This window comes from Biomphalaria glabrata, chromosome 6 (genome assembly GCF_947242115.1).
Source record: "Biomphalaria glabrata chromosome 6, xgBioGlab47.1, whole genome shotgun sequence".
Classification (NCBI taxonomy): Eukaryota; Metazoa; Mollusca; class Gastropoda; family Planorbidae; genus Biomphalaria; species Biomphalaria glabrata.
The window spans coordinates 40,222,147-40,240,661 of NC_074716.1; the positions used below are offsets into that span (position 1 = coordinate 40,222,147).

Genomic DNA, 18,515 nt, shown 5'->3' on the forward strand with positions numbered 1-18,515 from the left:
CACACATGTCAATAACAGAATAGCTAGAGACACACACATGTCAATAACAGAATAGCTAGAGACACACATGTCAATAACAGAATAGCTAGAGACACACACATGTCAATAACAGAATAGCTAGAGACACACACAAGTCAATAACAGAATAGCTAGAGACACACATGTCAATAACAGAATAGCTAGAGACACACATGTCAATAGTCAATAACAGAAAAGCTAGAGACACACATGCTAATGAATGGCGAAAGACACATATTATAACGACGGAAAAGCTAAATACACATTGGTGAACGACAAGTTGGTGAGACTCACATGTTAACGAGAAAATGGTGAGACTCACATGTTAACGACAAAATGGTGAGACTCACATGTTAACGAGAAAATGGTGAGACTCACATGTTAACGACAGAATAGTGAGACTCACATGATAACGACAAAATGGTGATACTCACATGATAACGACAAAATGGTGAGACTCACATGTTAACGACAGAATAGTGAGACTCACATGTTAACGACAGAATAGTGAACTCACATGATAACGACAAAATGGTGAGACTCACATGTTAACGACAGAATAGTGAGACTCACATGTTAACGACAAAATGGTGAGACTCACATGTTAGGGACAAAATGGTGAGACTCACATGTTAGGGACAAAATGGTGAGACTCACATGTTAAAGACAAAATGGTGAGACTCACATGTTAGGGACAAAATGGTGAGACTCACATGTTAACGACAAAATGGTGAGACTCACATGTTAACAACAAAATGGTGAGACTCACATGTTAACGACAAAATGGTGAGACTCACATGTTAGGGACAAAATGGTGAGACTTACATGTTAACGACAAAATGGTGAAACTCACATGTTAACGACAAAATGGTGAGACTCACATGTTAACGACAAAATGGTGAGACTCACATGTTAACGACAAAATGGTGAGACTCACATGTTAACGACAAAATGGTGAGACTCACATGTTAACGACAAAATGGTGAGACTCACATGTTAACGACAAAATGGTGAGACTTACATGTTAACGACAAAATGGTGAGACTCACATGTTAGGGACAAAATGGTGAGACTCAAATGTTAAAGACAAAATGGTGAGACTCACATGTTAACAACAAAATGGTGAGACTCATGTTAAGAACAAAATCCTCATAATCTACAGCTCTTTCTCCAGTCTCCTACTCTCACTGTCCAGTTTCTAACTAACTCTATAGAACTAGATACAAGGCTTTAAATACATATTAGGTCTTGCAATTCATGAGACATATTTACACGTTCAATGAGCAAACACCATTCTTATTTCTCGCTAACTGTGTATCATGCAAGACGCTCATTTCTCATATACATAAATATATAGGTCTGTACTTCAGCGCAAAAAAAATGTGTTTTCCAAACATGTTGACGTGGGAGTCAAAGTAAAAATACTTGAATCAATTAGATAATCTCTGCTTTAACTCTTGAGTCTAGCATTACACGATGTTTGCTCTTTTCTTAACCTATTTATCGGATTTAATTAATTTACTGTCATAAATATTTTGAATCTCAGTGCAAGGTGGAATCGTTTGGAAACATCAATGATGAATGCTTGATAGATTATAAGCATGTTACCGGCAAAGTGCAATCCGGCATTCTGTAAGAGTGCCTGTAAAACGTCAGGCAAAGTACGAATTCAAGTTTTGAGTTCTTGCTTTGCTCACTCAGAATGACTAGAACCTCTGTAGGAAATGTGTGAAATGTTGATTTAACTTAGTTTATTAATAATAGACATTTTTCGGAAGAACATTTCTTTTCACCAGTAACCTAAAATATTTAGTCTTGGTCTTTAAAGTGTGGAGTTTATTTAATTACGATTGTCTAAGTCTGCTTCGGCCCCGCCGTGTCATTGTACTAGGAAAAAAGTTGATATATGTTTCATATTGTGTTGTATGGAAGATAAAAAGAAATATGTTTAATATGAAACAAAAAATGGTGAGGCGCGGTGGCTGAGCGATAAAGCGCTTTGCTTCCGAGCCGGAGGTCCCTGGTTCGAATCCTAGTGAAGACTGGGACTTTTAATTTCGGGATGTATGGGCACCTCTGAGTCCACCCAGCTTTACATCATCTGCCCTATTGACCACGAGGGAATTTCCGAATGCAAAACTTTATTGATTAATGTTTGGAAACATTGTGAGCATAGTAAGTCTAGATCTAAATGCTTATCATTAGAATAGTATTTGCTTAACTAGTATTCTTTCTCTTGCAGAAGGGAGGAGGGCGGGGTAAAAAGGATTCATGGTGTTTTTTCTTTAATGTTTAAGTAAAAAACAAGAGGTCTATGACTTGCATTGAGGAGGTATTTTCGGTTTTAAAAAGGTCTATATAATGTTTTCCTTGGTCCCCACTAAATAATGTAGGAAACGTGGAGTTGCCAATTTTTTGTTTTGTTTTGTACGAATGATAAACAGTTCTGAAAAGTCACTTCGTCTGAGAAACTTATGATAATTATAATAATTAATTTTACAGCCTATTTTTACAGCATGTTTTCATAACATACTTTATAAGCCTAGTTTTTACAAAGGTTATATCAAAATGACTTTGTCTGTCTGGTTAAACGTTTGTACACCTTTTGTTTTTACACACCCATTTTCGGATAAAGTTGAAATTTCGCACAATTATATCTTGTACTTTACAAAACAAGAATTAAAAAAAATACCACCAAATAGTTAATTAACTATTGGTAATTAATTATTTTGTTTGGTATCGAACAATAGAAAGAAATGGTATTTGACAGCTGGGGTGGTATACGTTAAATTAGTCCCCTTGAGGAGGCTTGAGCCCTGAGTGAACACATGATCACTGTAAAATTCACCTAGATACCACCTTTTTCCTCCCCCATCCCCCGTCTCCTAATTTTCCCGACTGCTCCAGACAAGTGATATGATCAGAGCTCATAGCTAAAAGCATGAAATTGCGCTAAGCAAAAAAAAAAAAAAATGTTTAAAATATTTCTAATCGCACAGATTTATTATTATTATTGTCGATCTATTACAAATGTAATTACATGACTGATCCAAACTAATTAATACAATTACACTCAATATAAGCTTTTAAAAAAAAAGTATTTTATATGTCTTGCTTGTTAACATTCATATATTTCCTTTCCTCCATTGTAACGATTCGCCTCATGTATTGTCCTCCTATGGCCTGGTAAGCCTCAGTAGGTCTCACTACGTTATTTTCTCAAGATAAGTAAATAGTAATGACCAAGAGAAAGTTGGGAAATGCAATAAAATGGAGTACACACAAAACATGTGGTTGCCGAGACTTACGTTTGCTATAGCGGTAGATTTGTTTTTACACTTTTATTAACTAAGTCAAGGCAACTGATTGAGATGTATTGATTTTACAGAAGATGAAACTTTTAAAGATATGTTAATATAAGTGCAACTTTTGAAGAGTTGTATGAATTACTTTGATTCTATTTTGCTGTTGCATGTAGAAAGTTGTACCCGCTTAATGTTTTAATTTGTCTCGTAGTCTTTTGGACCGTTGCGGCACTACATATGATCTGTTTACCATCTCTCTCCACGTGTCTCTGTCTTTTGCCAGGATGGGTGTTGCTTTCAATGACAGATCCATCCGTATTTAGATGTTATCTTCTCATCGCTTCCGTCTCTACTTCTCTTTGTTTCCTAGAACTGTTTCCCTTGCAGAAAGATCTTTGCGAGCGCTGATGATTTCGCAATATATTCGTTCAGTCGTAACCCACATTTTTTCTTCATGACATTGGTTTGAATGTTCTCGTGGGAATTGATACTGCTTTGTATTACCTTATCTGTGATGCAGTTTTATTATTAATTCTATATTTTAATCTCTCAAGTGCAGTAAAGTTAGTAAATAAGTGTAGTTGAAAAAACAGAAACTAAATATAAAAACAATCCAAAACCCAAAACGTTTAACCCTTACCAATGTTTACGTCATCCATTTCTCTCATTCTGTCTGCAGTTTCTTTCTTGTTCTCTCTTTAAGTCTGTCTTTGTCTCAGTCTGTCTTTAAGTCTGTCTTTGTCTCAGTCTCTCTCTGCTTCTTTCTATTGAAATTGACATTTGTAGCTACCTTGCACAATTCTTCCTATCTATAAGATGACTAATTTAGCATCCATCATTACACGTAATGCTAGCACTAAATGGGGGAGGAAAAAGGAAAGAAAAAAAAAGCACACACAAATAGTGCACAAAGTTCAAAACTAAACTGACGAAATTCTGTTCCGAAACGTCTAGAAGTCTCTTTCTCTTTAGGAATGGGTTGAATTTTCTTTTAACTCTTAAACAGCAGAAAGTGGGAAAGGACTCAAAATCCTAGTGCTATAAATCTGGAGCGCTAACCCCAAGGCCACCAAGCGGCCTGCCTCTCAGATTAGTATTCTACGTGTTCTCCTTTGTCAGCCTCTGCTCAAAGGTTGAGGAGTTTCCCCCAAACGTAGCATCTCAGCGGTCTCATTATTTCTTCATTACCGCGACAATGATCGCGAGTTCCTGGTGTTCCCGGCGGCTAGCTTGTGGACAACTCAATCGATTTCCTTCCAGACTTCAACTCTTGTATTTACATTTTTCCATGGTCTAGCTTTTTTTATTGTATTATTATTTTTGGTGTCAGAAGTGGCGCCAAAGGACATTTTGACATGTACAGTATGGGGAGTATGAGGAACTTGTGGGAAATGCATTTTTTTTTACTACTTTTAATAAATAGACTTAATAATACGTCTACATAAGAAATAATCAGCACATTTCCAGCACATTTCCAGCCTCGTCGTTTCAGCCAAAATGGAGACAAAATTCAAGCTTAGATTTTGTCTAGAAGATTTGCTTTTTCTTTAGGCTACCGTCAGGAATTAAAACCCTGTTTAGTCTTTATACCCTAACCACTTCCCAGTTGGACCAGGAGACAACAAACTAAATGTATGAAAGTTTATTCAATACGTAGTTTACCAACACAATTCTTAACATAATTTTTTTTAAAATATCATATTACTATGTGTTCAGCAAGAATCTACCCCTCCCCACCCCCACCCCCAACAAAAAAAAAACATAACAGAGAATGAACCATTTTATCGATTTTACCATTCGACTTTTACCATTCGACTTTCTTAATACACAAAAGATCAGCATTTCCTTAGAAAAGCAAATTATCTAAAGATTGGAATACCAGATGAGTTGTTTGAGCCGTATCTCATAGCAATGAATTTGTGTGAATTTTTAAAAGCAGACATACAAAAGCTGGATTATGAAACTTGCAGTAGAGGCTTTTGGGTATGTTAAAGAGGGGTGACCACCCAAGGCCCACGCCTGAGTGGTCCCCGCGGTCTAGAGATTCTTATCTCACCATTAGCTCATTTTATAAGTATGCGTCACCATTAGCTCATTATATAAGTATGCGTCACCATTAGCTCATTATATAAGTATGCGTCACCATTAGCTCATTATATAAGTATGCGGGCATGCCAGCATTGGGATGTAACGTACCAATTCTCTCTAGACTGAAATACAAACAGGAGGATTTTTGTTGTAAAGCACTTGCTACTCTTTCTCATTTATCATAAGAGCTATTGACCAAGATATTTCGGGTTAGTGTTAATGTTATGCCCACACCTATGATATTCGCCTAGGGTTTGAGTTGTAACCAAAGTAAACACATAATGCTTTTGGTTTTAGAGAGAGGTTAGGTTTGTATGGACGGAGAGGTTTAGTTGAACGACATACGACGACTCATTTCATTACGTATTAAACCCATTATTGGCCGTCGTTCTTCAGCGTCTAGTATTTTCTGCATTGCTGGCCTTTCGCCTGTAAAGTTTCCCATTCAGACCTTGTGATCTTTAGGGCAGATGATGGTAAGGTCATCTGTTAAAGGTTAACGAGCAGGGTGTCATGTGGCCAGCACAACGACCAACAGCTTTTACTTTTACCAACTTAAGCCAGGAGATTCCGGGAAGCCCTAAAAATCCAGTATTTCAAAAAAGCCAGTCTTCGCCGAGATTCGAACTCAGGACACCAGGATCGGAAGCCAAGCGCTTACCCACTCAGCCACCGCGCCTTCTTTCTTTTGCCAATGCTATATTTAGGTTGAGTTTGGACTTATCTTACAGCGAGGAGGCGCCTAACAGTATTAACTATCATAAGTCGATACCGTTTAGCTTTTTGACTGCGTCTTTAGATAAAATATTCCCCCAAAACGTCTACACCCTAACACTTGGAGTTCTTAAGTTGGACTGACTTGAATCCCATTCGTTTAAACTCACCACCCACGTTTAGAACAGATCCCCCCTCTCCTTTTGCTCGTTTTCTATATTCTATAACCGGCTTTTGGCGCAACCGGTAAAGATCTATAATCTTGAAGCGGAGACTGATGAAATCGATGAAAAGGTCAAAGGCCAGGGCTCTGATTTTTTTTATTTTTAGAAATTCTCTCTTTAAATAAGACTATCGGGGTCTAGATTCTTTCTATTGAAAATAACTGTAATCATTTTATTCGTGTCTGTGCATTGTTCATAAGATTCTTTTCTTTGTAAAGGCAGAATGGAATAAAACAAAATGAGAATGTTTCTAAGTAAAAATGTTTCCAAATTAAATTAATTGATTAGTATTTTACAAAGAGAATTAGATGATTTACAGAAATGGGAATCAAATTGGAGCATGTCTTTCCACCCAGAAAAATTACCGTTGTTAAGAGTAACAAAAAAACTAAAACAAATTAATTCCACTTATCTTATTCATGACAAACCAGTAACACAGACTAAAAACGCAAAATACCTACGTGTTATAATAAATGAAAAACTGTCATGGAATCCCCATATTGATGAAATTATTAAAAAATCCAACAAAGCATTAGGATTTATTAAAAGAAATTTCTATAAATCAAATAAGAACATAAAACTAAAATGTTATTTAACCTTGGTTAGGCCAATAATAGAATATGCATCCTCCGTTTGGGACCTCTCAACTCAAGAAAACATTAAGAAACTGGAACAGACACAAAATAGAGCAGTGAGATTCATAACAAACGAATATTCACATTTGACTAGAGTAACACCTTTAGTAAAATCACTAAATTTAGAAGGCCTTCAGGACAGAAGGCTCAAAAGTAAAGTAGCAATCATACATAAAACACTGAACCATAATCTTCAAATACAAAAACAAAATCTAATAAAATACTCTGAAAGACACAAAGATAAAGGCACATTCCTCGTCCCATATGCTAGGACAAATTTGTACAAATACTTGTACAAGTGCTCCTTCTTCCGTAATGCTATTAGAGCATGGAATGGGTTGCCTGAGCTAACCATGAAAACCAGTGACTTGGCAGAATTTAAGTCATTTGTTAATATGCATGACTAAATGCATGACGCGTAGGACGTAATCATCTTCTTTTTTTAAGTAACGTCTGTATTATATAAGATAAGATAAGATAAGAAGAAGATATTGCTATAATTTTAAAAACCCAATTTATCTATCTATCTATCTATCTATCTATCTATCTATCTATCTATCTATCTATCTATCTATCTATCTATCTATCTATCTATCTATCTATCTATCTGTCTGTCTGTCTGTCCATCTATCTATCTATCTATCTATCTATCTATCTATCTATCTATCTATCTATCTATCTATCTATCTATCTATCTATCTATCTATCTATCTATCTATCTATCTATCTATCTGTCTCTCTGTCTGTGTGTCTATTTTATCTGTCTGTCTATTTGTCTGTCTGTCTGACTGACTTTCTGTCACTAGGTCTGTCTGATTTATATAGTAAATAAAGTTGCCCATTTCATACCTTGAGGTGCAGATGATGTTTCAATGATTCTGAAGTTGAAATGCCCAATTTTCAACGACATGCGAGCTTTGGTTCCCTAAGCAAGTTTTGCCACCTCGCTCCTTAATACCAAAACATCCACCAATCATGTAGCATGTGGACATCTTGTTAGAGTAGGCCATTAGAGAGGGGTGGGGGTAGGAAGATGGAAGACCGAGAACAAAAATCTGGAACAATAAGAGAGATGCTGTGTCTGGACAGAATTACTGGATCTATTTGAAGCTCCCCTTGAAAAGAGATTTACTGTCTGCATACGTCACCAGGCTGTTTAACCCTCATCCATACTTTGCACCGCCCTCCTCCCCTCCCCACTCCAGTTTCGTAAATTCCTTTATCGGAAATAATGTTAAGTAGGGCATGATGGGAAACGTCATAGAATTTTTTTTTTAAACTGTGCTGTTTACATGATGTCCGTACCCGGAAATTGTAAGGCTTCTGGGATCGTTTTTGGATTGATTTCTGTCAGACTCAATTTTGTAGGGGAACGATTTTGTCGTGCGTCATTTTCTGGGGGATTTTAATACATAGAGGCAAATACATAAATAGCATGATGTTTGGTGTATCCGATGTAGGTAACACGGATAAGCGAAAAATTCTAATAAATAAATACATATAATAATTTATTTGTGCCTTCCAACATCGTAGAATCAAAAGTCTTAGCTTTTTAGCTTAAGGAACTAAAAACAATTTATTAAGTTGATAACAGTGATCTGCAGGGATCAGTAACAGGGGAAAGAATGGGAGATAAAAAGAGGAACAGAAGGAAGGACAGCATGTAGTAAAGGAAGGTCCTGTATATAGAAGAGACCTAAATCCTGAGAGAGGAATTGAGAGGAACTGTTGTCAGATCACGTGTGTTGCTCCATTCCAACAGATTAAGGGACTATTGATGGTGAAGAGTGTTCTTTCATATCTGGCTTCCTTGGCATTGTTAATTTGTCTATTTGTTTCAGACTCTCATCCAGTCTTTCACTTGTCATTTTGCTTAACGTTTTTCTTTAGGGTCCATTATATTGCCACCACATTTCCTTATATCACTTTCTCTAATTCTCTCTCGTACTGAGTTTTATTGGTTCATGAAAGTACACGGCTTCTTAAAAATCAAAGGGCACATTACTGTAATTAACTTAATCCAATTTAAGAATTTTGTTTACAGTTTCCATTGACCATGCCTCTATTTAGCTTGCAAACTCTTCATGAAAACTGGAACCTGGGTGGACATGGATCTCGAAAACGTTTTAAAGGTTTCCCTAGAAATTTGACTGATAATTTTCATCTTAATCTGGTTTAACCGTTATGATTTTTCGGAATAAAATGTCAAAATTAAATTCGGCTTGGATCTCAAGGCATTCTGTACCTCTTTTCGTTTTTTAAAATTATTATTATTTATTAAGAGCAAAAAAATCGCTGGTCATCTGAATAAAGGAGGACTTTTCTTTTTAAACAAAATAATTTTTGGTCACTTGTTATAAAAGACAACGTCATCTGGTTGTCATCTAGATTTAAATTGTCCTAGAACTAACATCGCATCGTATAATATAAATAGGTTGACCGTTTAAATCTTTGGAATGCAACTTATCTGTCTCAGTACTTCGAATACGTACGCAACTGAACGCTCTAAAAGGAAGAGCCTCAATGTGGGATGGACCTAGTGTCCGTTCAAAATTTTAAAATGGACAACATTTTAACTTGAAACTTCAATGGCATTTCAGAAAAGTTAGTTTTCATACCAACACATCAACTGATCTTTTTTTTTTTGGGGGGGGGATGGTAGAGGGCGGGAAGGGGGCTGACATGGAATGGAACGGCGTTGGTGGGGGAGACAAAATAAAGCCCAGACTAAATATGATCAAAGTCTCCGAGAAGTAGCTGGCGTGGTAAAAGTCAGAGGAAAATCGATTTCAAAATTCCAACCAGACATACACAGTGAGGAAAAAAGCAACATACTTTTCATTTTAATGTGTAGTGATAACATGGTTAAGTTGGCAGTACAATGGAGCAGCGATCTTGGGCCGTAAATTGTTACGCTATTTGGTAATCATGGATTGGTGGAAAGTCGAACAGTCATGTTGTCAACTCCGACTACTGCTACATTTGTTTGAAATAAAATAATGAACATATAAAGAGTCGAATCGGGATAATCGGGCCACAGGTTAATCGCGTCGTCCACTTATTACAAATCCTATTATAGGCTACTGTTAAATTCGGTCCAAAACGGCAGCGTCCCGATGTGGTCCGATTAACAGGATTGACTGTAAACAACAACAAAATAACACAGATCTTGAAGCACAAGACTCTTCCAGTAACATTGCCCCAAGTCAGAGATGCCTAGATGCCAAAATGCAAATGTGTATTACCAGACCTGGATATGTGTACTTTGAGGGGCAAATGTGTATTTTCCTATATATATATATATATATATATATATATATATATATATATATATATATATATATATATATATATATATATATATATATATATATAAAGAAATATTCCCAGAAAAGACCAAAATAATTCAAGCTTAGAATATACACAAAATGCATCAATCATAAAAATTAACACAGCATAAAGTTAAATAAAAAATTATGTACATTTGTCACAATATTTACACCTTCACTATTTCCCATAGACTTTTCTAAAATATGTTAGAATGATGCCGTTGTTGTCACTTGGCAATGATTTTATGCTCATAATGCTTTTAGTGTTTATTCATGGTTCAAAGATAGCACCAACAAGAAATTCATTCAAAGGAATGGGAGTTTTTTGTTAGAAGTGAAATAAGACTTCAACCAAATGTAATGGTTTGCTTGGCTGAATCAGTGACATTTAATTATATAAAAGTAGTTGTGTTTATAGGCTATTTCTTGACAAGATATGCAGACACTGGAGATATTTTATCACATAATGAAAGAATTCAGATTTCTTTTTTTAAGAACATTCTTTGCAGAGTCAACAATGAAAGCTTTGGCATCCGACACAATCACTAAAAACAAACGTTTTAAAGATTTTTGTTCAGACAGATAATCTTTGTTAGTCATTGAACTTATTTCTTATATAGAAGCTGGGCTATTAGATCTGCTGAATAGATAAACTCTCTAGCTGTTGTAAGATAAAGCTAGTTATTCTGGGTTCTGATGCTTGAAGTTGTTTTAGAAAACAGATGTGTTGAAGGAAGGCGCAAGGAATCAAGAATTGAATTTATTTATTTCTGCATAAGAAAAAGCTTCTCTTTTGCAAACACACTCAGCCTTGAATGTCTCTGATTTCATTCTTTGAATTTAGGCCTTCATAAGTAATGAAATCTAGATCTAGCTAAGTGACCAACGTCTATAACAGTTGCTGACACAAAAGATACTTTCTGGAATGTTATTGTCAGGGCACATCAGTTTGTTTCCCTATGTCATGTTAAGAGAGAGAGAAAGAGAGAGAGAGAGAGAGAGAGAGAGATTTCAAGAAAGAAGAAAAACAATTTTACATCATTTTAGCTTGTCATCTTTATCGGTCACAACATACATTTAAAATACAACGAAACATGAACAGACCTGTCCAGCCAGCATTCTATAAGCTTAATGTCTCTACGCCTGAACAAAGGCTTAGTATTGAAAGTGAACATACCAAAAAAAAGGGGGGTAAAAGTTAAGGATGAAGGAGGTCAAGGGTAGAGGACCTCTTTATTAGCTGATGTTCATAGACCAGTTGAGCTTTATTTTCTATTTACAAATGGCAGCTAAGGGAAACACTGACAAAACCCGTTTCAACGAATTGGGGGGTAAAATATTAATACAATGACTGACAAAGTAAATAAAGGGACATTTAGAAGCAAAGCGACACATGATTGTGAAATAAGCTGGAAGGATTTTCTAGATAGTATTATCAAAGGGTCGTAGACCTCCTGAGACTTGGGGTCAGAGAGGATTGTATTGGCAGTCTTTTCATTGCATTCCTCGGGTGAGACGATTAAAAGGCGGCTGCTTGCAAAGACCCAACAGAGAAACGCCTTACTTTCTCTGTTATAGGAGACAATGGCGAAAGTGTCGTCTTCAAAGTCAATCTTCTCCATGCAATGATGAGTTTCGAAGATGGGGTTTTCTTTCACCGTTCTGTTACTGCACGAGATACGATCAAGCTTCACCTTGAGAATCGTGCAGTCATTGCTGCAGTTGTGTATTAAAAGCCGACAATGTGGGAGGGTGGTGAAATAGTATGTATTGTAGGGGAAATTGCATTGTGTCTCACGCAGCTCTGATAAGTCAAAAAGAGTTAACGGGCTCTCTTTTCGCAGCAAGTTCAGGTCGTCATAAATTTCCATCGTCCTGAAGCAGGAATTCGGCTCACCCGTTTGAGGACGTCTTTCAGCGATGATGATATGAAAGAACAAGATTCCTTGAGCCAGGAGCTTCAACTCAACACAAGCGTACAGCGGCCTACAGGACGCAATCAAACCGTCCTGCTCAACCCGATATTGAAACACACCCGTGTCATCCATCATGGGCGTCCCACGGCAACCGAAATATCCGAAATGGCATTTAAGAACCTCTGCCTGGACATTAACAAAGATGTTTTTTGAGGGCAAATTTATCGGGGTCCAATCGCCATGCACAGATTCGTGGAAATTACACATCGAGATGTTTTTCACTGGTTCACATCGATTGCATTGTACTGGACATCGGTTCGACGACCTGCAAGCGCTTTCCAGTTGGCAATCTGTTTGAAACGTTGTATTGCATTCCGGATCGTACATTTGTTTATACTGACCCAAAGCGCCATAGATAGAGTTGATCGACCAAGTCTCCAGTTGTAGCGGGAATGCAACACTAGGGCAAAACCCGGTCAAGCTCAAATGTAAGGGCATAAACCCATCTTCTGGGAGTATCATTTTGTACTGCAAACACCAAACCTGTAGTTCATCGGATTCCATCTGCAGAAGAACGGACGTCGTTGATTCTGATCTCCAGTGGCCCATGCATCTGAAATAGAGGAAGTTTCTCTGCAGTAAGTGCTCGAGGTAATGAGTGTTTTTAAATTCACACGCCTCTCCCAGTTCAATAATCACATTGCCGCTGCCCGCAGTGTCGCACTGGAGTTGTACTTTGGGGTTGTATGTGAAGATGCTTTCACTGCAGGACGGCGAAACGGCTAGATTGTCGGCGTTAACGATCAGCTGAAATCCTCCAGTAAGTGGACACGGCTTGTCAAAATATCTGACATTGATGAACCATACGTACTCATCTTGGATGTAATCGAGGCTGAGGCAGCTAAACTGAAGAGAGAATTGGATAACAGTTAGTCTCTCTCTATTTTGTTTACTCTCTGACTCTTCCTCATTTTCTCCTCTCTTTCTCTCTCTCCTCTTTCCCTCTTTCTTTCTCCCATTCTCTTTTTTTATCTATCTATCTATCTATCTATCTATCTATCTATCTATCTATCTATCTATCTATCTATCTATCTATCTATCTATCTATCTATCTATCTATCTATCTATCTATCTATCTATCTATCTATCTATCTATCTATCTATCTATCTATCTATCTATGTGTGGCCGCGGGAAATTTGTTATAAGTTATAAAATGGTTTAATTTAATAATTTATACACCTAGAATTAGCGCGGTTCCTATCAAAGAGCGGGGCCCACTGCGGTTGCATTGGTTACAGTGGCCTAAGGCCGGCCCTGCAAAAAAGCGGAGTATGCTACGCCACCGGTCGACTAGTAAGTTAATATTTCGTATTTTATCGTCCACGGAAAGTGGGAGATTCAGTGATCATTTAGCGTGAATAAATGAATGAATGGTCAGAACCAAGCTTTTCCTATTGCAAAATTAATATTGTAAAACAAACCGGTTCAATTTTAGAACTTAAAAAAGGCCTTGTTTTTTAATCTAAATATAACAGACGAACGGAAGCTTATACACACCAGAAAGAACAATTCGAGGCTTTTACCGAGTCATCTAATAACAATAACTAATGACACATAGCAATGAGGACGAGAAACCCTCTTGCCTGAAATATTACCAACCCACAGATAACGACAAAAATACAATCACTTTAAAAAACAAAAACATTTATAAGGAGAAAACCGCACAATTACTGTCATAGCTATCAATACTGCAAGCTTCATGTCCTATCGTTTATGTAAATCAGAATTAATTAATCAAATGACAACTTAGGAATTAACTTAATTGTTGTTGTTTTGTTTTGTTCATTCCTACATTTCAACTGAATTCTAGAATGAAATGTGGAAGATACAACGTGTACAAGAGTTGTACCACACATAGTGAATTGATGATAGCTTTATACAAATGGACCGTAACCCTAAACCGAATGGCTGAAGTCTGTAAAAACAAAAAGCCACCTTTTTTCTCAGATGTGAAGTTGAAGTCTTGGACATCCGTACTACGTTTGGTGCCAGGAGATTAAGGTGCATACAGAAGTATACGTCATCATCAAAGACTTCGCTGGTCTGTCGCACTAGAAATTTATTGCTGCCGTGAGTTAGAAGACACCACAGCTTGACAGTCTGAAATTGTTATATTGAATAGATGTCAGGAGTGGGGTTTTGTTTTCTTGTACATTAGAAACATAGATTTAAAATCAGTTTACTATAATATAACGATTAACAATTAAGTGGTCAATTGTTAGTGCAAGTGGGTGGAGGGAGGGTCAGATGAATTGACCAGGTTTAGTAGTCTACTGTCAATACTTAAAAGACTTGGAGTGAAACAGAGTCGGAAAAAGAGAGCTGAAAAAAAAATATATATAGATAGATAGATAGATAAATAGATAGATAGATAGATAGATAGATAGATGGATGGATGGATGGATGGATGGATAGATGGATAGATGGATAGATAGATAGATAGAGAGAGAGAGAGATAGAGATAGATAGATAGATAGATAGAGAGAGAGAGAGAGAGAGAGAGAGAGATAAAGAGATAGAGAGAGAGTGAGAGAGAGGAGCAATAAATAAGAGAAAATAAATGACTTGGAAGATAGAAAGATACAAAGAGCGTAGCCAGGATGTTTTCCGGGCTGGTGGTGGGGGCTACACGGTGTATGATACACACTTTTCCCTTTAAGTTGTCCTTATAATACCGAAACTAGCCTTATCTGACTTATTGAGTTATCACTAAATAAAAAAAAAATACAGGTTACTACTTACCGTGTAAAGTTTCCCCATTCATTCCTTGCGATCTATAGGGCAGAAGATGTGAAGGTATTCTGTTTATGTGGCCAACGTTTAACGAGGCCAGCCCATTTTCGGATCCAGAACTTTGGAGGGGGGGGGGGGGCGATTTTTTTCCGAACCCTAACCCTAACGCACTGTAAACCCTAACCCTATGCATAAACGTGCTTACAGCTTATAGTATGCTCAGTTCCTATGATCCAATCACTTTAGTGGACAAGTTGGGAGAGGGGGGGGGGGTATCTGAAAGAAGGTTTCCGTGCTGCTTTGAGGAGCTCAGCAAACACAATTTTGCTCAAGTCGGTATTCAAACTCGAGTCCCCTTTTTCGGTAGCTAAGCTGTAGCCAAGCGATTTTTTGGCTTCTCAGCCACACATTCCTCATTTCCTCTGCTCTTTTTTCAAAATGATTTGGGGGCCCTGGGCTTTAGCTTATGTTGACTATGGATAAATCCAGCTCAATGGAATATACGGCTTTATTTAGCGCTATTGGCTAACATGTAGTGGAGCAGGATAGCACTTCGGTACGTGCCGGATATGGCCCGCAGGCCGAAGTTTTGTCATCACTGTTCTATTTCATTTTTGAAAACTAAATTTGTCTAGTTGCGCCATTGCAGGTGTTTGGTTCTGATCCCTGGGTCTGGGCGCTGGGGGCTCAGTGTTAGCGATGGGGCGTTAGCTTACCGTAACCAGTTTCTGTTCCTCGTAATATTTCAGGAACATTATGTTGTGGTCTTCTAGGCTTAATGTCATGATGGTGTAGGTTTCTGTGGACGTCTGTTGTCGCCAGTACAAGTTGCCTTGAAAAACGTCGAAGATGGGAAAACACCCATGACAGGTGTCCAGGAAAATCATGGCAAGTGTAAGAAAGAGGCGGCTTCTGTTTAAGACCTCCCTGATGTCTTTTTGACGAGACATACTCGTGAAGATACTGAAGACAAAAAGAAGCAAAAAAAAAATACATGTACATATAAAAGTGTGTACAAATTCTTGTTACCGGACGTTCGGTAAAAAAAGAAAATTTTCCTTTCCTAAGTGGCTTCCTCCGACCAATCAAGACCATTGATATAGAAGGCCTCAACACAGACCTGCAACGTCACACGTGAAGTTTAGATCAACCAGGCCTTCTATAATGATTGTTTTCGTTCCAACAAGAGGGAAGCGTGGTCGAGAGGCTAAGTGCGCTTGAACTTAGCTTGGCTTGGCTATCTATGAAGCTACCTCGAGGTTCGACACCTGACTCGGGCAGAGTTGTGTTTACTGACAGCCTAAAGGAGAAAAGTCTTCTCCTAGATACCACCTCCCCCCCACTGGTCCACAATTGAGATTGGACCAAAGCGCTCTGAGCACGCTATAAGCATGAAAGTAGCGCTATATAAAATGTATAATTTAAGTCTTGACATAGGCTTGAAAATGTCCAGCCTGCACTCACAAATCCCCATGTTCACTCATACAACGTGTAGTTACAAGTGTAATTACATTTTACAAGTGTAGAAACGTAGCTAGGAATACAACATCATTTGGGACCCGGGGGGGGGGGAGGCATGGCCTCTTCAGGGGCATCGGCATTTTGGCATTCGACATTATGACATGAGATAATAGGGTAATATTTAATGTAAAAAAAAAATCAAACAGTCATTTGGGGACCCTTTCAAAAGGAGGCCCTGGAGGATTTTCAAATTCTAAGCCCCCTCCCCCTCCCCACCATAGCTACGCCACTGCCCTGCCCGCTTCCATCCCCCGTCGTATGAGTCTAGGATGAAGTTGTCTTCAAATCCGATAGAACGTCCGAAATATGTACCACAGTTTTACTCGCCCCTGGAATTCTAATATCAATGCTCATCCCAGTTTACTTTTTTTTACTAACATTCGTATAGTTAGTAATCGTAAAGGCTGCTATTTCTTTCCTCTTCCAGAAAATTGTGATTTATAGTGAGGAGTCTCCCACTAGAGTTATCTTCTCTTTGTGTACACTTTGGATTTTAACATCTTGTTAAGGTTCTTTAAGCTGTTTAATTAAGGGGTTAGGGTTAGGGTCTTCTGAAGTAAGAGACTTTTCAATATTTGTTTTTTGTTTTTTTTATAGCGCCTAAAGGCAGCGCGGAAACCTACTTCCAGATACGCTGTCCACCCAATACTTGCCAATACTTGCCAATAGTTCACGAAACAGAATGAATCAGAGTGCTCTAGTCTGTGCATGCTATGCTAAAAAAAAGGTTGCGCAATACAAAAGCAATTTGAAAAAACAAATGCAGTTACCCCAACGTTCGAATAAAAAAAAAAGGAAAATCATGAACATATGAAACAACTAGATGAAAATGCAGAACATAGTTTAGAATCCAGACATGTATCTATATCTCCAGACATTACATCTATCGCTAGATCTATAAACACTCAGAGAAAATAAATAAAATACATTGACATTCAAAGAAAGTGTTGTATGGTGCAGATGACACAACAGGTAATTCAAAGTACGTACGAAGTCAACACTTTACAAAAGGCTTTATATATCTTCGAAGTGAGTCAAGGGAGGAGAAGCTGATTAACTGGTCGTGTGATACGCGCGCTGGACTGTCGTTCGGTAGTCTCGATGATCCCAGCCCGCTGTCATCAACCATACATAAAACACTGAACCATAATCTTCAAATACAAAAAACAAAATTTAATTAAATACTCAAAAAGACACAAAGATAAAGACACATTCCTCGTTCCATATGCTAGGACAAATTTGTACAAGTGCTCTTTCTTCCCTAGCGCTATTAGAGCATGGAATGGTTTGCCTGAGCTAGCCAGGAAAACCAGTGACTTGGCAGAATTTAAGTCATTTGTTAATATGCATGGCTAAATGCATGACGCGTAGGACGTAATCATCTTCTTTTTTGAAGTAACGTCTGTATTATATAAGATAAGATTGGTCCTGCGGGAGGCTTGGGCTCTGAAGGAACAACCGAAAAATGTCAAAGATTTTACAAACACATTCCCCATTCCATATGCGTATAAATGATTCTCACACCCTGGGCGTATCAGGTCTTAATCATGTCTTAATCAGGTCTTAATCAGGTCTTAATTAATAATACAAAAGTGTCGTGCTGTAGAACGGGTGCCCATCCTTTCTCTACAAGAGGGGCAAAAGTCACGTGGCATATTTCACCTTTTCTTGTGGTCCCGTCTAGCCACTGGCCACCAAGCAGCTTCCTCTAGGGGTCTGGGCTCCAGCTGGAGCTCAATCTTCTTCCAGGTCCGTGACTACTGTTGATTTTCTGTTTGTTGTTTCTGTAGTTGGTGTTTTTTTCGACATGGTAGGGTAGCTAGCCCTGCGCCCCAGAGTCCTCCTAATGTAGCCAGGCTACCAACACGACGAAGTGTTACAGTACCCCCACGACGAGATTTCACTAGCACCAACACAATGAACTGTCACAGCACTAACACGACGAACTGTCACAGTACCCCCACGACGAGA

General features: G+C 38.0%; 2 protein-coding genes across 5 annotated transcripts in view; one reads left to right on the forward strand and one right to left on the reverse strand.

Moving 5' to 3' along the window:
* LOC106056445 (uncharacterized) overlaps nt 1-18,515 on the forward strand; it is a 58,704-nt gene that overhangs the window by 16,587 nt on the left and 23,602 nt on the right. The gene's annotated exons all lie outside the window — the stretch shown is intronic.
* LOC106056446 (uncharacterized) lies at nt 10,392-17,645 on the reverse strand. Of its 2 annotated transcripts, XM_056031497.1 has the most exons (4): nt 17,315-17,645; nt 15,740-15,986; nt 14,226-14,390; nt 10,392-13,135 (listed from the first exon to the last, which is right to left on the reverse strand). In XM_056031497.1, exons 2-4 carry the CDS (start codon nt 15,971-15,973, stop codon nt 11,630-11,632), a joined length of 1,905 nt encoding a protein of 634 aa, XP_055887472.1. In that variant the 5' UTR covers nt 15,974-15,986; nt 17,315-17,645; the 3' UTR covers nt 10,392-11,629. The 2 variants fall into 2 exon arrangements, with proteins under 2 accessions (XP_055887472.1, XP_013068645.2); XM_013213191.2 differs by lacking the exon at nt 17,315-17,645 and having other exon boundaries at nt 15,740-16,295.

Excerpts from the sequence above, each read along its gene's own strand:
- LOC106056446 (XM_056031497.1), bottom strand. The coding sequence starts at position 15,973 with ATGTCTCGTCAAAAAGACATCAGGGAGGTCTTAAACAGAAGCCGCCTC. Across the intron at positions 14,391-15,739 it reads AGGAACAGAAACTGGTTACG|ACTGTCAAGCTGTGGTGTCT; the intron begins GTAAGCTAACGC and ends TAACAATTTCAG. Across the intron at positions 13,136-14,225 it reads CTTCACATCTGAGAAAAAAG|TTTAGCTGCCTCAGCCTCGA; the intron begins GTGGCTTTTTGT and ends TTCTCTCTTCAG.